Source organism: Silurus meridionalis, chromosome 3 (assembly GCF_014805685.1).
Source record: "Silurus meridionalis isolate SWU-2019-XX chromosome 3, ASM1480568v1, whole genome shotgun sequence".
NCBI classification, from domain to species: domain Eukaryota; kingdom Metazoa; phylum Chordata; class Actinopteri; order Siluriformes; family Siluridae; genus Silurus; species Silurus meridionalis.
In genome coordinates, this window is record NC_060886.1 from 10,315,822 (window position 1) to 10,331,234 (window position 15,413).

A 15,413-nucleotide genomic window follows, 5' to 3' on the forward strand; every position below is an offset into this window, starting at 1 on the left:
ATTTAGAACATAGAACATTTCAATTAACCAGTGATAATAACCAGTGATAATAACCACTGATAATTTATATATTATGATATTTTGAAGGTTCTGTCATCAAGACAAATTCCTTGTGTGTGTATTTCATATCCCTGTATCCCTATATTCCAGTATCCCTATTGCACAGATGTTACGGGGGAGTTTTCCATTTTCCAGTGATGTTCAGTCATATTACTGACTATCAGTCTAGCACAAATGTAAAGGAATCAGTAAAATGTGGAGTTCCAGATTGCCATTATGAGCATAGTGGCACTGAGTTATTACAAAGTCATTGCTCGGTTTGTTAGCGACCTATGAGATGAAACTGCAAGTCATTTAGTGTTGATTTTTCTTTCCATTAATTATATTTGTCTAGATTTGTGCGTGATAGCGCCTAACATGATTCGCTCAGGCTCATTCTTCAGATTCTTTGCAGCCTTATTTATTTGTTGCTTCACTTGAAACTAACTTCTGCCAAGATGATTTTCCAGGCATGTACCCATAAAAAGGTTTGAAAGCATACTGAACATCTACGATCATATTTCAAAGACCAGCTCACACTTTAAGCTTAGCAAAAGTCAAACATTTTTATATTGAATGTATCAATCATAATGGAAATAAACCAGTGATAATATAATTCTTTCCTACTCAGTTTTTTTCTCCTCTGGGAATTACAAGCTAGTCAGATTTTTAATCTTAATTGCCATTTAAATAGTTTGACTGTTAAATCCATTTTATCAGGTTACGCTTTAAATCATAGAAATCAAACTCTCTCTTACCTGAAACTCAAAAGTCTCATCAAAAAGTGGGTTATCCTGGTTCTGGGCTGCAGTACGAGTTCTTTGCTCAGCACAGTCTGCTGGTACACCATGCAGTTCTAGCACCACATAAGGATCGATGACTTCACCTTTGGCGCCAGAACCCTGTGGTTTGGGCAGACTGTGAGCACTGATAACCTTCACCCTGAGAGTCTGAGGTGGCACACCAGGCACGCAGCCCTGTGACTGAGCACTGAAGTAAGAGACCTCATCTCGCATGACAGCTGGCCTCAGGACATAACCACATCCTCCATTCTGTGCAAAGCGGCCTCGGCTTAGATCCATCATGGCACCTGGTGTCTGCTGGTTGAGTGCTACCAGCTGCACACCTCCTTTCCAGTAGCCTTGTGGGTTGGGGTTGCTAGAGTCCAGCCGGACCGAGCTGGGTCGAACTCGTGTAAGACAGCGTTTAGTGAAGCTTACTAGCTCCTCTGGGCTCTCACTTGCCAGCCGGCCTGCTTCACCCTCTGATAAAGAGCACAAGGTCCAATAAGGGGTATCTGGGAGACCCGGGGTGCTGGGAGTGGAAGGAGTCGAGGGAGGAGAAACTTGAGACTGCTGGGTGTTGGAACGATGATTATAGAAGTTACGGCTACCAGTGCGAGCCACTGCAATCAGATCTGAAAGCTCTCGGCGCAACCGAAGTCGCCTTGGCTGAGGTGGAGGTGGAACCACCAAAACAACCCCTAGGTCTTCCTCCCCAGGAATAGTCATCTGACGACCAGCCAGTGGACCTCCACCACCAATCTCTTCATCCTCTTCAGACACTTCTCCCTCAGAGCCCTCCTCTTCTGGAGGTAGCTTTTTGCCTATTAGCATTATCCTTCCCTTTAGCTGGTCAGGAGAAGGAAATGTGGTACTGCGCCCTCCAGGAGTGATGGGCAAACATTCAGGCCTGTACAGTTTTGCCCCAAACACCTTCTTTAGGTGCAATGCTAAAGTGTGCTGCTGACCAGGGGAACATCGCTGACACAAGTATAGTAGCAATGGGTACTGTGAGGTGAGAAATGCAAATTTGTTAATCACTTCCAAAGCACTGTGCAGTGTGACTAGGGGATTATGGTGATGATGATGGTGGTGATGATGATGATGATGGTGCTTTGTGTCTGACTCATGGTCAACTCCTAAAAGTGGTTCTCCATCAGGTCCGTCTGTTACCCCAAGCTCCAAACATCGACACCCAGATTGTAGGGCCCGTGTCAGCCCTAGCAGATCAGCCTTACCATGCACCTGGTCATCTAGCAAGTAGGAGCGGTAAGAGGTGCTGATGTAATAATGGCACAAGGGCAGAGTCATGTCATGACAGACATACTGGTGCTCAGAATCAAACAGCTGGCACTCAGTTGACTGAAGGTAATTAGTGAACCCATCCAGGCCCAGGAGTCCTTTCTCACGGCAGACTGCAGACGGTTCAAACCGCCGCAGGAGCTCTAGGCAGCCTTCAGTGGTAGCCAGCGGTAGTCCTTGCTCAGTCTCCAAGAAAAGACGTAGGTCTTGTACATCTAGGCACTCCTGGTCTTTTGATAGCTGAACTAAAAGGAAGTAAACATCTGGCCTAGTGCACAGCTCACAGTAAGCCTCCTGAAATTCTTCAAGTGTCACATGAGACGTCAGCTTCTCTTTGCTACGTTGGATCTCCTTAAAGCGAAGTCGTACCTAAGCCATAAGTGCAAATATATTATAAACACATATGAAAGAGTATTCAATATAAAAAAAATTAATGTTAATTCTTTAGTAATAGATTGTATTTTTAAACTTGATAATCATAAATTATTAAGGGTCTGATAAAGTAGTTGTCCACTAGAGGATCACAACAATAACAAATGACCCTGAAATAAACCTTTTTCTTGTTTTCTTTAACAAAAAGTTAAAATGCTCCTCTAAAGCTATATAACTGGCAAAGCATATTTAGTGCAAACTTAAAGTTTCAAATGTGGACTATCTTTAAACTATCAGTTTATCCACCTGACTCTAAATCCAGCCTCTACACAAATCCTGTACCAAATATAAAGGCAGATTTCCACAGAGGTTTGACATGATCACGCACATTTTAGATTACAGAACAGAAATGAAGGCTGCAAATCACATTCAGTAGCAGAGACTCTACTCTTTTCTGCCCTATCTGTTTGCCCTTTAGTGCCTTTACTTGTCTTTTCTGTTGCCACATGAAGCAGATGCCTCACACTCCCTGTCACAAAGACTTCGAAGCATGATACTGTTGCTCTTGTCTGTCCTACTTCTGTCCTCAGCTTTCAGCAACTTACCCCACTATACACACACAAACAGAAACACACACACACACACACACACACACACACACACACACACACAACCACATAAACATGCGCCTGTGCAGCTGTTAAATTCCACTCCCCCAGTCACTGTGAAACGCAGCAGCCAGACTGAGTAGTGATGAGAAGGCCTTGGAATGACCACTGATCCTGAAAATTGCAGCCACATAATTTGTTTTTTTCAAGACCATGCTTTCAAACCCAGCATTTTACTCTCAGTTATTTAATGAGCAAACTCCTTAAATACATGAAATAGGCACTCCTGTGTATTCCTTTACTCTCTGGGCAAACCCTTTAAAATTCTACATAGAGGAAATCTGCTTTCAGAAAGTTCCAAACAAGCTATATCTTATAAGCAATACCTATAGCCAGTGGTGGGTGGTCAAAGCCAGAAATGCCTTCTCTGCTGGCCTAAACACTATCAGAAGCACTGACCTCCATTTACAACCTTAATTCTAATATTTGTTCCATTAAATTGAATTAATTTATTTCCAACAGTTTATTCTCTTTATTTCGTAGCGTTTATTTTGGCTGCACTGCTTCCAGTACGTGTATGTGGATGTTCGATTTTTTGTCTAATCAGATTTTAGCCTCTATGTGCTGCCATGTCAATCTAATCTGCCCAGGGCCTGCAAAATCTGTACTGCTGGCTCTTTACCATTAAGAATATTACCAACGGCACTGTTTCTTTAACCAATCAGATTTCATATTCACAGAATAGCATCAGCATTTTTCCGTCCTCTGATTGGTTGGTCAAAGGGAAACTGTTACAGCCAAGTTTGACTTGCAAAACACATGTGTAGCATGTTTACATTAATACATCTGAGTTAGACTTTTTTACGCCTACAAAGGAAGAGAAATTGATTTGGTCTCGGACATACTTAAAAATACATTTTGAAGAAAAGCTAGACATTGTGAGGAGAGGTTGGCTAACCCCAAAGCTAGCTAGCTTGTCTAAGCCCGGGAAAGGGTTTTTTCTCCACTTCCAGACCAGTGAATACGAGCGGTACCACTGGATTACAGCCTCTGAGGAGCGGTGCAAATTATGAATCTGCATCTCTGGTGAGGAGGTTGTATTTTAGTTGTATTCTATTGTATTTAGAGTTCTTGTTCTTGTTTTTGTCATGTTATTAGACAAATATTGATTCTGAACTGCTCCAGATGATGTACGTGGCACAGTTGCAGTGGTAATGAAGAGGTTTGGAGTTGTTTTAACTGGGTTTCTTGCTTAAGTAAAATGGTATTCACCCTCAATATGTGAACTGCCTCTCTCTCTGTAATGCCACGAATTATTGCGTTTTTGTATTGTATTGAGGGTTTCTATAATTGCGACGTGATAGTGTTGGTATTAAGAGGTGGATTAAGTCAGGTAAATCTCCACTGAAGGCCCAGGTACCAAATGCACGGCCTGCCACTGCTTATAGCAAATCGGTTAGTTGGTATTATTTTTGCTCTAACCTGTAATAATCATTCATAAATAGAAAAATAAAACATTAATTTTGTACTCATTGGAATATTGCAATTGATTTCAGTATTGATAATTGCTAATAGTCAAAAACTTGTAAAGAGGTTTTCGTTGTGAGATCTGATTGACAAATCAAGTCTCTCCCACACAGTTCTCACCTTTGCCTCCTTAAATCCAGGGCATAGCCTACAGATGGTGGCAACAGCTATATCCTCTGAGACAATACCATGGCCATCCTCATCTCCGAGAGCAAACTCTGCCGCCAGCCAGTCCCTCCTCAACTTGCTTCCCACGCTTCCATCTCCTATTCCTCCATCTACTCCACCTCCACCGGCCAAGGCTCCAGGATGGGACACCAAATACCTCAAGCCAGTCACCCAGATGTTTGCTATATCAGGTGACAGTGCCACTAAGTCCAGAGACTGATAGTCATCTCCATGAATGATAGAGAAGGCAGCCTCTTCAGCCAGGTGTTCTGATGGGCCATTATGGAGAAAGGTTTCAGTGCACTTGCCTGTGCGGACTTCGCGGATAGAGGAAATGTCCAGTCGGGCACGGTCTGTATCCTTTTTTGAAGGCTCCCAACGCAGGCAAGCTTGCTCAGGGTCCAGGGTGAAGAAGCGGCAATAAATACGTGAGTTGGGGCGCACCTTTTTTAGTTCACAGCCACCCTGCATAAAGGCCAGACAGTCAGCTGCGCTGCTCACTTTCTTCTCTGATGGTATGCTGCTGAAAGATACTGTTTTCTTGCGCCCACCACCAACTTTGGCGACTAATGGGTCCTACGGGGAAGAGAGCATGATTCAGGTAAAATTATGGAGAACAGTGAAAAGCTAGGTGCAGGTTTATTTAAAAGTATATATAAACAGATTATTGTACCACATTCCACCCTATTCATATAACATTACACTTTAGCCTAAGGCTACTTTAGCTGTTAGAATTTTCTGATTTAATGTCAAATAACAAAAGCTGAACAAATAAACAGTAGCAATCACAAATAAGGAAATTGAAATGTTTCCAAATACAACCTGTAATGAACAATGTGCGAAGCAAAGGCTTGCCAGCTCCAGTTTACACAAGTTCTGACACTTCTATGTAGTACTTTTTGATCCTTTTTTTTTCATTCATGTACATATTTGATGTGTTGACAACAGTCCTCTGTACAACATTGATTCTGGATTTCTGTTCTGTTTGTGCACCAGCAAACCTCAAACCTCTTTCGAGTCCTGTGTGTTATGCATTTTCATTTCCTCTATGATAAACATGAAAATACTCTCATTCAGTATTGGTCCACTCGACCATCCATATCCTGAAGCTGTTGTGTACGATCTTACTTTGATGAAAGACACAAAGCAATGTGTGAAAATGTCAGAGTGGTTCAAGCAAATGCAGAGGGGTTTTTTTTAGCAGTGTTCTCTGTTTTACATCCTCTCTGTTACACAGTATATATTAAAATGTGCTAAATACATTCCATTTATTAGCAAATCAAAACCTCTCAGCATATATGCAATAAATAAATGTGTTAAAATGATGGGTAATAAAATCAGAAGAACACAACCTGAGCTTCTAAAAGTTGCCTTCAGCATGCAGAAGAAACTGTCTAGACAAACAAGAGAGCAGATCTTGGAGGAGAAACTACAGATCCTTGAATTGTTATCTGTCTCAGTGTGCCTGTCTCATTACAGGGCTGGCAGATGTCATTCTTTAAAAACTGTGTGTGCTCTGGATCAGGATGCAGCAAATTAACCAAAACAAATGCAAAAAAAAAGAATTAGGCCATCATCATGTTGGGCCCTATAGCTGAAGGCATTATTCCTGCTGGTACCAAGGACAATTAGGTGAGCACAGGAATGAGGGTGGGTACATGCCCCTGCAACAGACACCTGATTAGTGTTCTCAAGAAAATCCAGCTGTCTTTAGCAAAGCTGTTAATCCACTGTGCTGTTTTATAAGGGCACCTATGTATGAGACTTGTTATATTTAATTAGATTTTTTTTTATTGGACATTGTTTTTTTTATCTATTTATTAAGTTCTAGTCAGGGAGTAGCACTATGCACCATGTAAAACGTATAAGACATAACAAGTGACAGTAGAAGATAAGGAAACCGTGTCTATTCTAAGTCGTGTGAATCTCAAGTTGAACAATAGCTTGTAGAATAATAAGATTACCTGATGCTGAAATTAGCAACAAAAACCCGAAAATGGTTCTATAAATTACAGTGGCAGCTTGACATAACCCCAGTTGTATAAATATAGAAAAGATAAATAAGCCACCTGCACCTACTGTGACTCTGGGAGATGAAGTAAGTTTAAAAATAGTCTCATTCTCTTCTCCCACTAATCAGAAAAAACACAAGTGAGATGATGAAGAGATAATGGTCAGTGAAAGGGCAGAGACTGAGGAAAAGAATCAAACAGTATAGGATGACTGTTAATGTGTAAGATGAACATTTTGTTTGTTTTAAATGCACTTTTTTATGTGACCAAAATTAACAATGGTTTTCAGAAAGTAATTTTGTGTTAGCCACACATGCATGCCACATCATTAGTTTGTAATGTGAAACCTGCATAGGCTTTGTCCCAAAACACAAATGACACTGAAAGTTTACCTCCTGAGTCTTTTAGTCCGTTCTGGTTACCTTTTATCCTGCTACAGATAAATAGTAAGAACAGCCCCAAATCATGTGGTAAAAGAAAACAAGTAGTGGCACAACAAACTGAGACTCATTTTTAACTTCCTGGCCACTGGTTGTAAGAAATCATCTTTAACATTTAGACTCTAGGTACTGGATTATCATCAGTTATTAGAAAGATAGAGACCAGGGCTGTTTCATGACAGAACAGACTATACTGAAAAATGTAAGTGGTGGAGCCATTTTATGACTATTTGTGGTACATTAATAAATCAACTATAAATCAATTGTCATGAAAGGTCATAGGCAAAGAACTAAGGTATCTGTCTTTAGAAGAAATTTGTAAGCAAAGATCAGATGAAACAAAGGCTGACAGAGCAATCTAAAACAGAACAGTAACAATATAATGCAATTATACATTGTTCAATGTTCAAACAGGTCAGCTTTGGGATAAATGGTTATTTGATGTAACAGGAACAATGAGACAATAAACTATGACTCCCTAGTGATCAAAGAACACTATATCGTATGCATATCTGTTTCTAAATACAGTCCCCTTTTAGGCCTTCAACTGATCAATGATGCCTATTGATTTTTCCATTTACTATCTAACACATTAACCCACATACCACAAGCCCATCCCATCACCCACAACCAACAAATTTAAATTCACTCCAAAACCGGGTGCTGCATGATAGCTTGAAGGTAGCTTAAATACAGCTAATGACCGAATTCTGGAATTAGTACTGCCTGCAGCATCACAAGTCCACTGCTAATACAAGTCAGATGTAGTAGCAATAGTTCAAATGTGGAAGTGAACTTGAACTAGTTGACAATATGTTTAGGTGCTCTACAATTCAACTGCTTGACTAATTTAAATACAAATGTCCTGTATGCAAAAACAAATAGGATCTCCTTAAGGTTAATTTATTAAAACTGAGGTTTTTGGGAACTAGGTTTCCAGAGCACCCATAGGATCCAATAAGACACATGGACAGCAAAAGGGAGCCTGAACACTTGTTAATCAGACATTGCATGACCATATAAGCATTGACATTTACCTACTGCAGAGACATGCAGTTTAAGAAGATGTAGTTGAGTAATGCTTGTCACCAGACCACCCAAGTGTACAAAATGATTATAAACAGATCAAATCTGGAATGTGAGCTGATTCAACTGGATGCTTGTATACATTGAATACAATATACTGCAGGACACTGTCCAAATACACTGGAACTTCAGTTACTTGGATCCAATTTCAAAAGTCAACAATGGAGTTTGTGGCCCTATGATCCCACACTGGTGATTATATTGAAGTGGTAATCTGTAAGGCTTATCAGGACGTTGAGGTGAGTCTTTTAAACCATGTAGTAGTAGATTAGAATAGCCTTTATTTGTCACATATACATTACAACACAGTGAAATTCGTTCTTCGCATATCCCAGCTTGCTCAGAAGCTAGGGTCAGAGCACAGGGTCAGCCATGATACGGTGCCCCTGAAGCACAGAGGGTTAAGGGCCTTGCTCAAGGGCCCAAGTGTTGCAGCTGGGCGATACCAGGGCTTGAACTCCCGACCTTCCGATCAGTAACCCAACGCCTTAACCACTGAGCTACCACACCCAGTAGTGCAGAACTGTGTGTACACAAACAATTGCTCCCAATTTCTTTTTATGTACATTTACCATCTATTTTATTAAGAAAACCTATAAACCTGTTCATTTATGCATTTGTCTAATCAGCCAATCATGTGGGAGCAGCACAGCACATAATATCATGATATACAGGTCAAAAGCTTCACTTAATATTCACATCAAACATCAGAACATGGAAAGGTCATCTTTAGATATCATTTGCAGACTTATAAAGAATCAGCTGTTTGGACATCAACTGGAACTTTGGGCCAGTACAGAGAAAAGTCTTGAAGCATGTCTAATGTACCCTGAAAGACAGCAGGGCAAGTCAAGCAGTGTTAGAGGACTGGAGGGAGCATGGTATAGTGCAGGTGAGATAAGATTTGTGAGTTTTTGGCTTTGTAGGTGAGCATCAGTGATTTAAATCTGATGCTAAAGACTAGAAAAAAAACGTAATTCCAATCTTTAACTATCCAGTTCTTCAGCTAAGCTTGTTCTAGGCTTACAGGAGTGTAACCTGATGTGGTTTTCTGCTGTCAGCCATCCACCTCAAGGCTCAATCAATGCTTTCTCTCCTGAACACAAATGTAGAGTCAATATACAAGAGTCAATATTTAGGTCCTATCAACTTTAACCAATTTGGCCCTTTTTCTTATGGGCTCTGTTATCAACAAGGCATTCCAACTAAAGGAACAGTCACACAGTCAATGTTTTTTGTTTATTTTTGCACCATTCTGTGTAAACCCTAGAAACTGCTATGTGTTAAAATCTCTGGAAATCGACTCTTTCTGAAAATCTGGCACAACAACCATGACAAGACCAAAGTCACAGATATCCCACTTTGAATGTAATTTTGTTGCATTATTTAATCATGCTGCCACATGACTAGCTGATTAGTTACCTATATAAATATGCAGGTGTACAGGTGTATTTAATAAAGTTGCAGGTAAACTTATAAAGCGCAGTGTTAGACAAAATCAAACAGGTAAACATCAGTGATGTGTTCAATCCTTGACATTTATCTGGGGTTTCTCTAATCAAAAGTAGCAGTGTACCTATATTATCAGTACATAATGCTGGAGAAAATTCAGAAACTCATTTCCTCCATATTTATATGACGGTAAAACAGCTTTTCTTAGAAACAACATGCGCAAACTCTCCGCAGAAATGTGTGCGGCACTAATTGCTGGCCATTTCCATAATCAGGCTTCTTATATCGCAGCCCTGAATGCAGCCTACATAAACTACAGAGCTTTCAGCAACCTACATGGAGCTTCCACTCAGAAAACAATCGCCTACAGCACTGGGCGCTCTTCCAAACAGTCCTCACTAAGGAGAGAGAACTCACTATACCGTTCACGCCATCCACTGCTTACTAAGTCTTTGTGCCAAGAGTTGATTTCCAAGCATTATTTACTCTCTAAAAAATCCTGTCAGGCTTCTAGAGATTTCATTAACTGCCTACGTGCCTGGTTTTCCAGACAGATGAAAGATGAAAATGATGTCCTTACAGTAGAGCAATGCTGTCTGAATATATTATCAGTATTCCTCGGTTGGTTTCCTCAGTTCTAATTCACAAATTCAAAAAACAAGTTGAGCATCAGTGGTTACATTTAAAGGGATAAGCAGCGGATCTGGGCTTAAGGCGAACAAAATGTTTGCCACTTTCTTTTTCATCTCTAGGGGCATTTCATTAAATACTGAGAGTATTGCTGTAACATATCTGCCCTGGCAAAATTTCTGTTTTTCGAAACAGAAAAATTGCAGGTTTTCAGTATTTACATATGGAATTTAGTCGTTTTGGAACATGCTGCAATGAATTTTTCATGAATTGAGTAAAGATTAATGTGGACATAGTTCATAAATATCAAATGCTTATCACTGGTAAATATCAAATGCTTTTTTTGCTTCTGAAAGTAATTATACACCTGCCAGGCTTCAATTATAAAACACTCTTCCACTCATATTGATTGGAAATACAAGAACTAAATCTAATTAGTGCATGTGGTTCATAACACCTTTAAAATCTTTTTTTTATTCAAGATGAATATATGACACTAGTAGGTTTTAACAAAAGCACTTACAGTAAGATGTTTTCTACAGGCTTAGGAGTTCAAAACATCTCATAGGGCATTACTGAATCCAAAAGGTTTTGCCTTTTACTTTCCTGCCTTTGAAGGACTGCAGGACACATCCTGGATTCTGCAGGGGACCCTTATCCCCAGCAAGCATGCCCTGAGGGAATCCGCTTAATTACACTACATTGAAGAAGCAATCTGATTCTCTACAAACTCTGAGTACCACAAACAACAGTGGGTCATTCAGTAAGCAAAGGCAGTCATGTTAGTAAAAAAAAAACAAGTTGTAAACATCTTAAAGCATTTAAGAATATGATTCTCATTTGGAAAGGTATTTGGTGGTCTGAATGCTGTAGACAAAAGGCCACTAAACTGTACCATTCTTTCTTCTGGAGGTGGTACACTCAGCAGTACGTTTTATATACCTTTAGTGTGCATTTTATCTAAAAAAGTGCATACAGTGACCCTTTAGAACTCTACTCCAAAGGCAATTATGGTCCAATTATTGTACTGTACTGTAAATACATTTATAAAGGCACCATATATCCATAGTGAAGCCTTATGATATATAACAAAGAAAAATTAAACCTATTCCCTATTAAATATACAGTACAACCAAATGTAAGATTGTTTGGGGTGAAATGAAGTTAATTTAGCAGAACATTACTGCCAAATGGACTATATTATTGCAAGTAGAGTCCGTCTAAGCTGCCTAGCAACCAGGCATGAAGGGAATATGCTTGGGAAATAAAACATTAATGGCAGCATTTTTCTATTATCTCAACAATAAAAAAAAATCACCTTCCAGACCCCATTCATTATAAATCTGGGCCAAGATTTTATTTATTCAAGACTAAGTGGCTTAGATTGAAATGGGATACAGACAAGGCAAACATTTTTTTGATTAAGCATAGTGGTCCAAGGACTCCTTGTTTGAATTTACAGTGACTAAGCTCCATTCCACTGGGTGTCTCCAGCCCCAAGGAGCTGCTTTAAACGTATTGTGAATTAGCAAAGCTTACTCCTGTCTATGGGGTAATTACAGAAGATAATACTACATGGGGAACCTGCAATGGTGGGCGGTCAGGGCCTTCTCTGCCGGCCTAAACACTATCAGAAGCACTGAACTACATTTACAACCTAAATTCTAATATTTGTTCTATGAAATTGTATTAATTTATTCCCAATAGTTTATTCTCTTCATTTCGTAGCGTTTCTCTTGGCTGAACTGCTTCCAGTACATGTATGTAAAATTTTTGCCCAATCTGATTTCAGCCTCTATGTGATGCCATGTCAATCCGATCTGCCCAGGGCCTTCACATTCCGTACTGCTGACCCTTTTACTATAGTCTCCTTAGGAAATAGCTTTGTTTCTTTAACCAATCAGATTTCAAATTGGCCTCACAGGCCATTTTTACGTCCTCGGATTGGTTGGTCAGAGGGAAACTGTTACAGCCAAGTTCGACTTGCAAAACACGTGCTGCACACATGAATGCATCTGAGTAAGACTTTTTATGCCTACGGAGGAAGAGAAATTGATTTGGACTCGGACATATTTAAAAATGAATTTTCAAGAAAAGCTAGACATCGTGAGGAGAGGTCGGCTAACCCCGAAGCTTGTCTCAGCCCGGAAAAGGGTTTGTTCTCCACTTCCTGACCAGTGAATACGAGCTATCCACTGGCTTACAGCCTCTGAAGAGAAAAGCAAATTATGGGTCTGCATCTCTGGTGAGTAGGTGGTATTTTCTTTACATTTTTAATGTTTTTGTCATGTTATTAGACAAATATTGATTCTGATCTGTCCCAGATGATGTAGTTGGCACAGTTGCAGTGGTAGTGTAAAGGCTTGGAGCTTGCTTTAGTAAAATAGTATTCACCCTCCATATGTGAAATTTCTCTCTCTCTGTAATGACACAAGTTGTTATATTGCATTTTTGTATTGTATTGAGGGTTTTTATAACTGCGACATGATAGTGGTGGTATTAAGAGGTGGATTAAGTTGGGTAAATCCTCACTGAAGTCCCATGTACCAAATGCACGGCCCGCCACTGGAAACCTGAGTTAGGACCAGTCCTGGTTTAGCACCTACTCACAGTCACAGAAACTTTTGTCACACTAATATTCTGGTTTGGGAAGATTTATATGTTGCTGACATGCTCAGCTAGATGCGTGAGCATGTGTTTGGTGTCAAAGCCAATGTCTATGTATTTGAGTGAAGTGAAGTGCTGGTTTCTTTACATCATGCCAAAAGAACGCTGGGAAGCCAATAAAGATGGGTGAGAGAAAGGGTCTGAACTCTTCGCACTAAAGAGGATAAATAGGCCCAAGGACTACATGGATTGTTTAGCACTTAGTGCATCAGTATCAGATTTAGACACACTTATATTTGTGTTGCTACTGCAACTCTACCCATACTAGAGAACACACCGACTTGAGGGAATTCCTAGAGGGTTTATCGGATTCATTTAACTGCTTCAGGTACATAATTGATGGAAAGTAAGAGGGGAGAAAAGCCTATGGCTGCCTGATATTACATTTTGTTTAAAGTGTACTTGAAGTGTTTTTTTAATCCTTCATTCAAGCACTGAGTATTTGTATTAGCTATTAGGATTTAACGTTTTCCTGTCTGTGCCATTGACAAACAGCCTTTTGTACATATGTTGTGGACACAACCCAGACCTGAGACGTGAACACCGCACACAAATTGTTTTCATCACACTTCTGATGTTTTGCAGAACTTGGCAAGAGAAACTTGAACAAAGTCAGCTTGGTTACTGCAGAGATGTCAGCAATAGCTCGGTACCAGGTACAAACTAATACACAAAACGTGTGAGTTTATTTATGTGTAGAAGACTCATTATAAATTCATACAGTATGAAATGTTTAGGGAAAAAGGAAGTGTTTAAATAAGCATTATGTAATTTTTCAAAGCTACCTGAAACCTGAGATTGCATTTTATAGTGAAAACACCAGCAAGCCTTTTCCTCTTCCCCAAACCAAAAAGTGATTATTTTACTGACAAAGCAAATATAAACTAAATATAAATTATTGTAATTATAGGAATATTTATAAATATAATTATCAAATAATTCATATTTCTACTCATTTTGAAGTAGCTGATAGAATAAATTGTCATGTTGCACAACATAGCGTATTCACTCATGACCTGTCTCCTCTCATGTGTGTATGCACATTTACTGCATTTCTCAGACACCCTTATCCAAAGTGACAATTATCTTATTTATACAACTGAGCATCTTAGGATTAAAAACCTTGCTCAAGGGCACAGCTGTGGCATTTTGGTTGTGCTGAGATTTGAATTCATGACTTTCTGATCCAAGGGCCACCATATTAACCACTGAGCCATCACTTCCATATTTTGCTTTTGCAGTTTATGAAAAAGAGCATGTCTTGCTTTTGATTTGTCTGAATATACAATTTTCATTTATATTAATCTTACTTTGTAGTAGAAATGTTTTCACCACAACAAAGAATAAGAATACTCTAGAATTGGAATACTGAATGAACAAATTCACAGAAATCAGTATCATTTCATAGGTGTGGGATTATTATAGTAATATTATTAAATGCGTTCACTTTTGGTAATCCAATGTTTGCAGGGTATGAATACACCTTGGGTGGGATGTTATTCCATTGCAGAGCACCATGTACACCAAGATTCAGACCTAGGGGTTGCATGTTTGTGACAGGTGATTGTCTCAACCATTGCGTAACTTTGGTCATTTGTCAACAAGAATTAAAGACTTTAACAAATCCATGATGAGCATTTGGAATTCTGGTGTTCCATTTAATAAGGAATTTCAGTTTTTACAGGATAGACACTGACAAAATATATTTTTAAGATGTTTGTAGGTTAAACTAACTCTGATGTAACAACAACAAGGATAAGAATGATAGAAAAAATCTGAAAAGGATCCAAACTCAAAATTAAAAATTCATTCAGTTTTGGTGACACCGGATAGCAGAGACTAAAGAAAACAGTACTTATTGTTTCTGGGATTCCTGTGATGAGCCTAGAAGGCTGAATAATTACAAAAAATGTGCAGTACAGAGAACCAGGTGAAGCTCCAGATGTTTCTGTGAAGCTAAGTGAAGCTGATGTTATGCTGATTTGTCCATTTATATAACTCCATGCATTATTTTGAGGTCTGCATATATGTGCGTGCGTGTGTGTGTGTGTGTGTGTGTGTGTGTGTGTGTGTGTGTGTGTGTGTGTATATATATATGTTTGCAATCTAAAGTGTGCTCTATATGAGAATCAGCTCCAGATGGAGAAACGCCTACCCTGAGATTAACGAGAAAACATTGTGAACTTTTCCTTCATAGTCATTGTTACATTTCAAATCCCGAGTGCCAGGGTTGAAAGCCAAAACAACAAAATCTGTCTCACTGTCCAGTTATTTACTGACTACATGACATATGGAGGCCTGAAACACTGTAAAAAGTGATTAGAACGC

The 15,413-nt window shown here is 39.4% G+C and overlaps 1 protein-coding gene across 3 annotated transcripts in view; it reads right to left on the bottom strand.

Annotated features, from left to right (window-relative positions):
* The window catches only part of plcl1 (phospholipase C like 1), a 62,286-nt gene that overhangs the window by 11,225 nt on the left and 35,648 nt on the right, over nt 1-15,413 (bottom strand). For all 3 annotated transcript variants that reach the window (XM_046843257.1, XM_046843247.1, XM_046843240.1), the window contains 2 exons: nt 4,751-5,374; nt 798-2,492 (listed from right to left, as the gene is read on the bottom strand). In XM_046843257.1, coding sequence (XP_046699213.1) covers nt 798-2,492; nt 4,751-5,374 — 2,319 coding nt within the window. The remainder of the gene's footprint in view (nt 1-797; nt 2,493-4,750; nt 5,375-15,413) is intronic.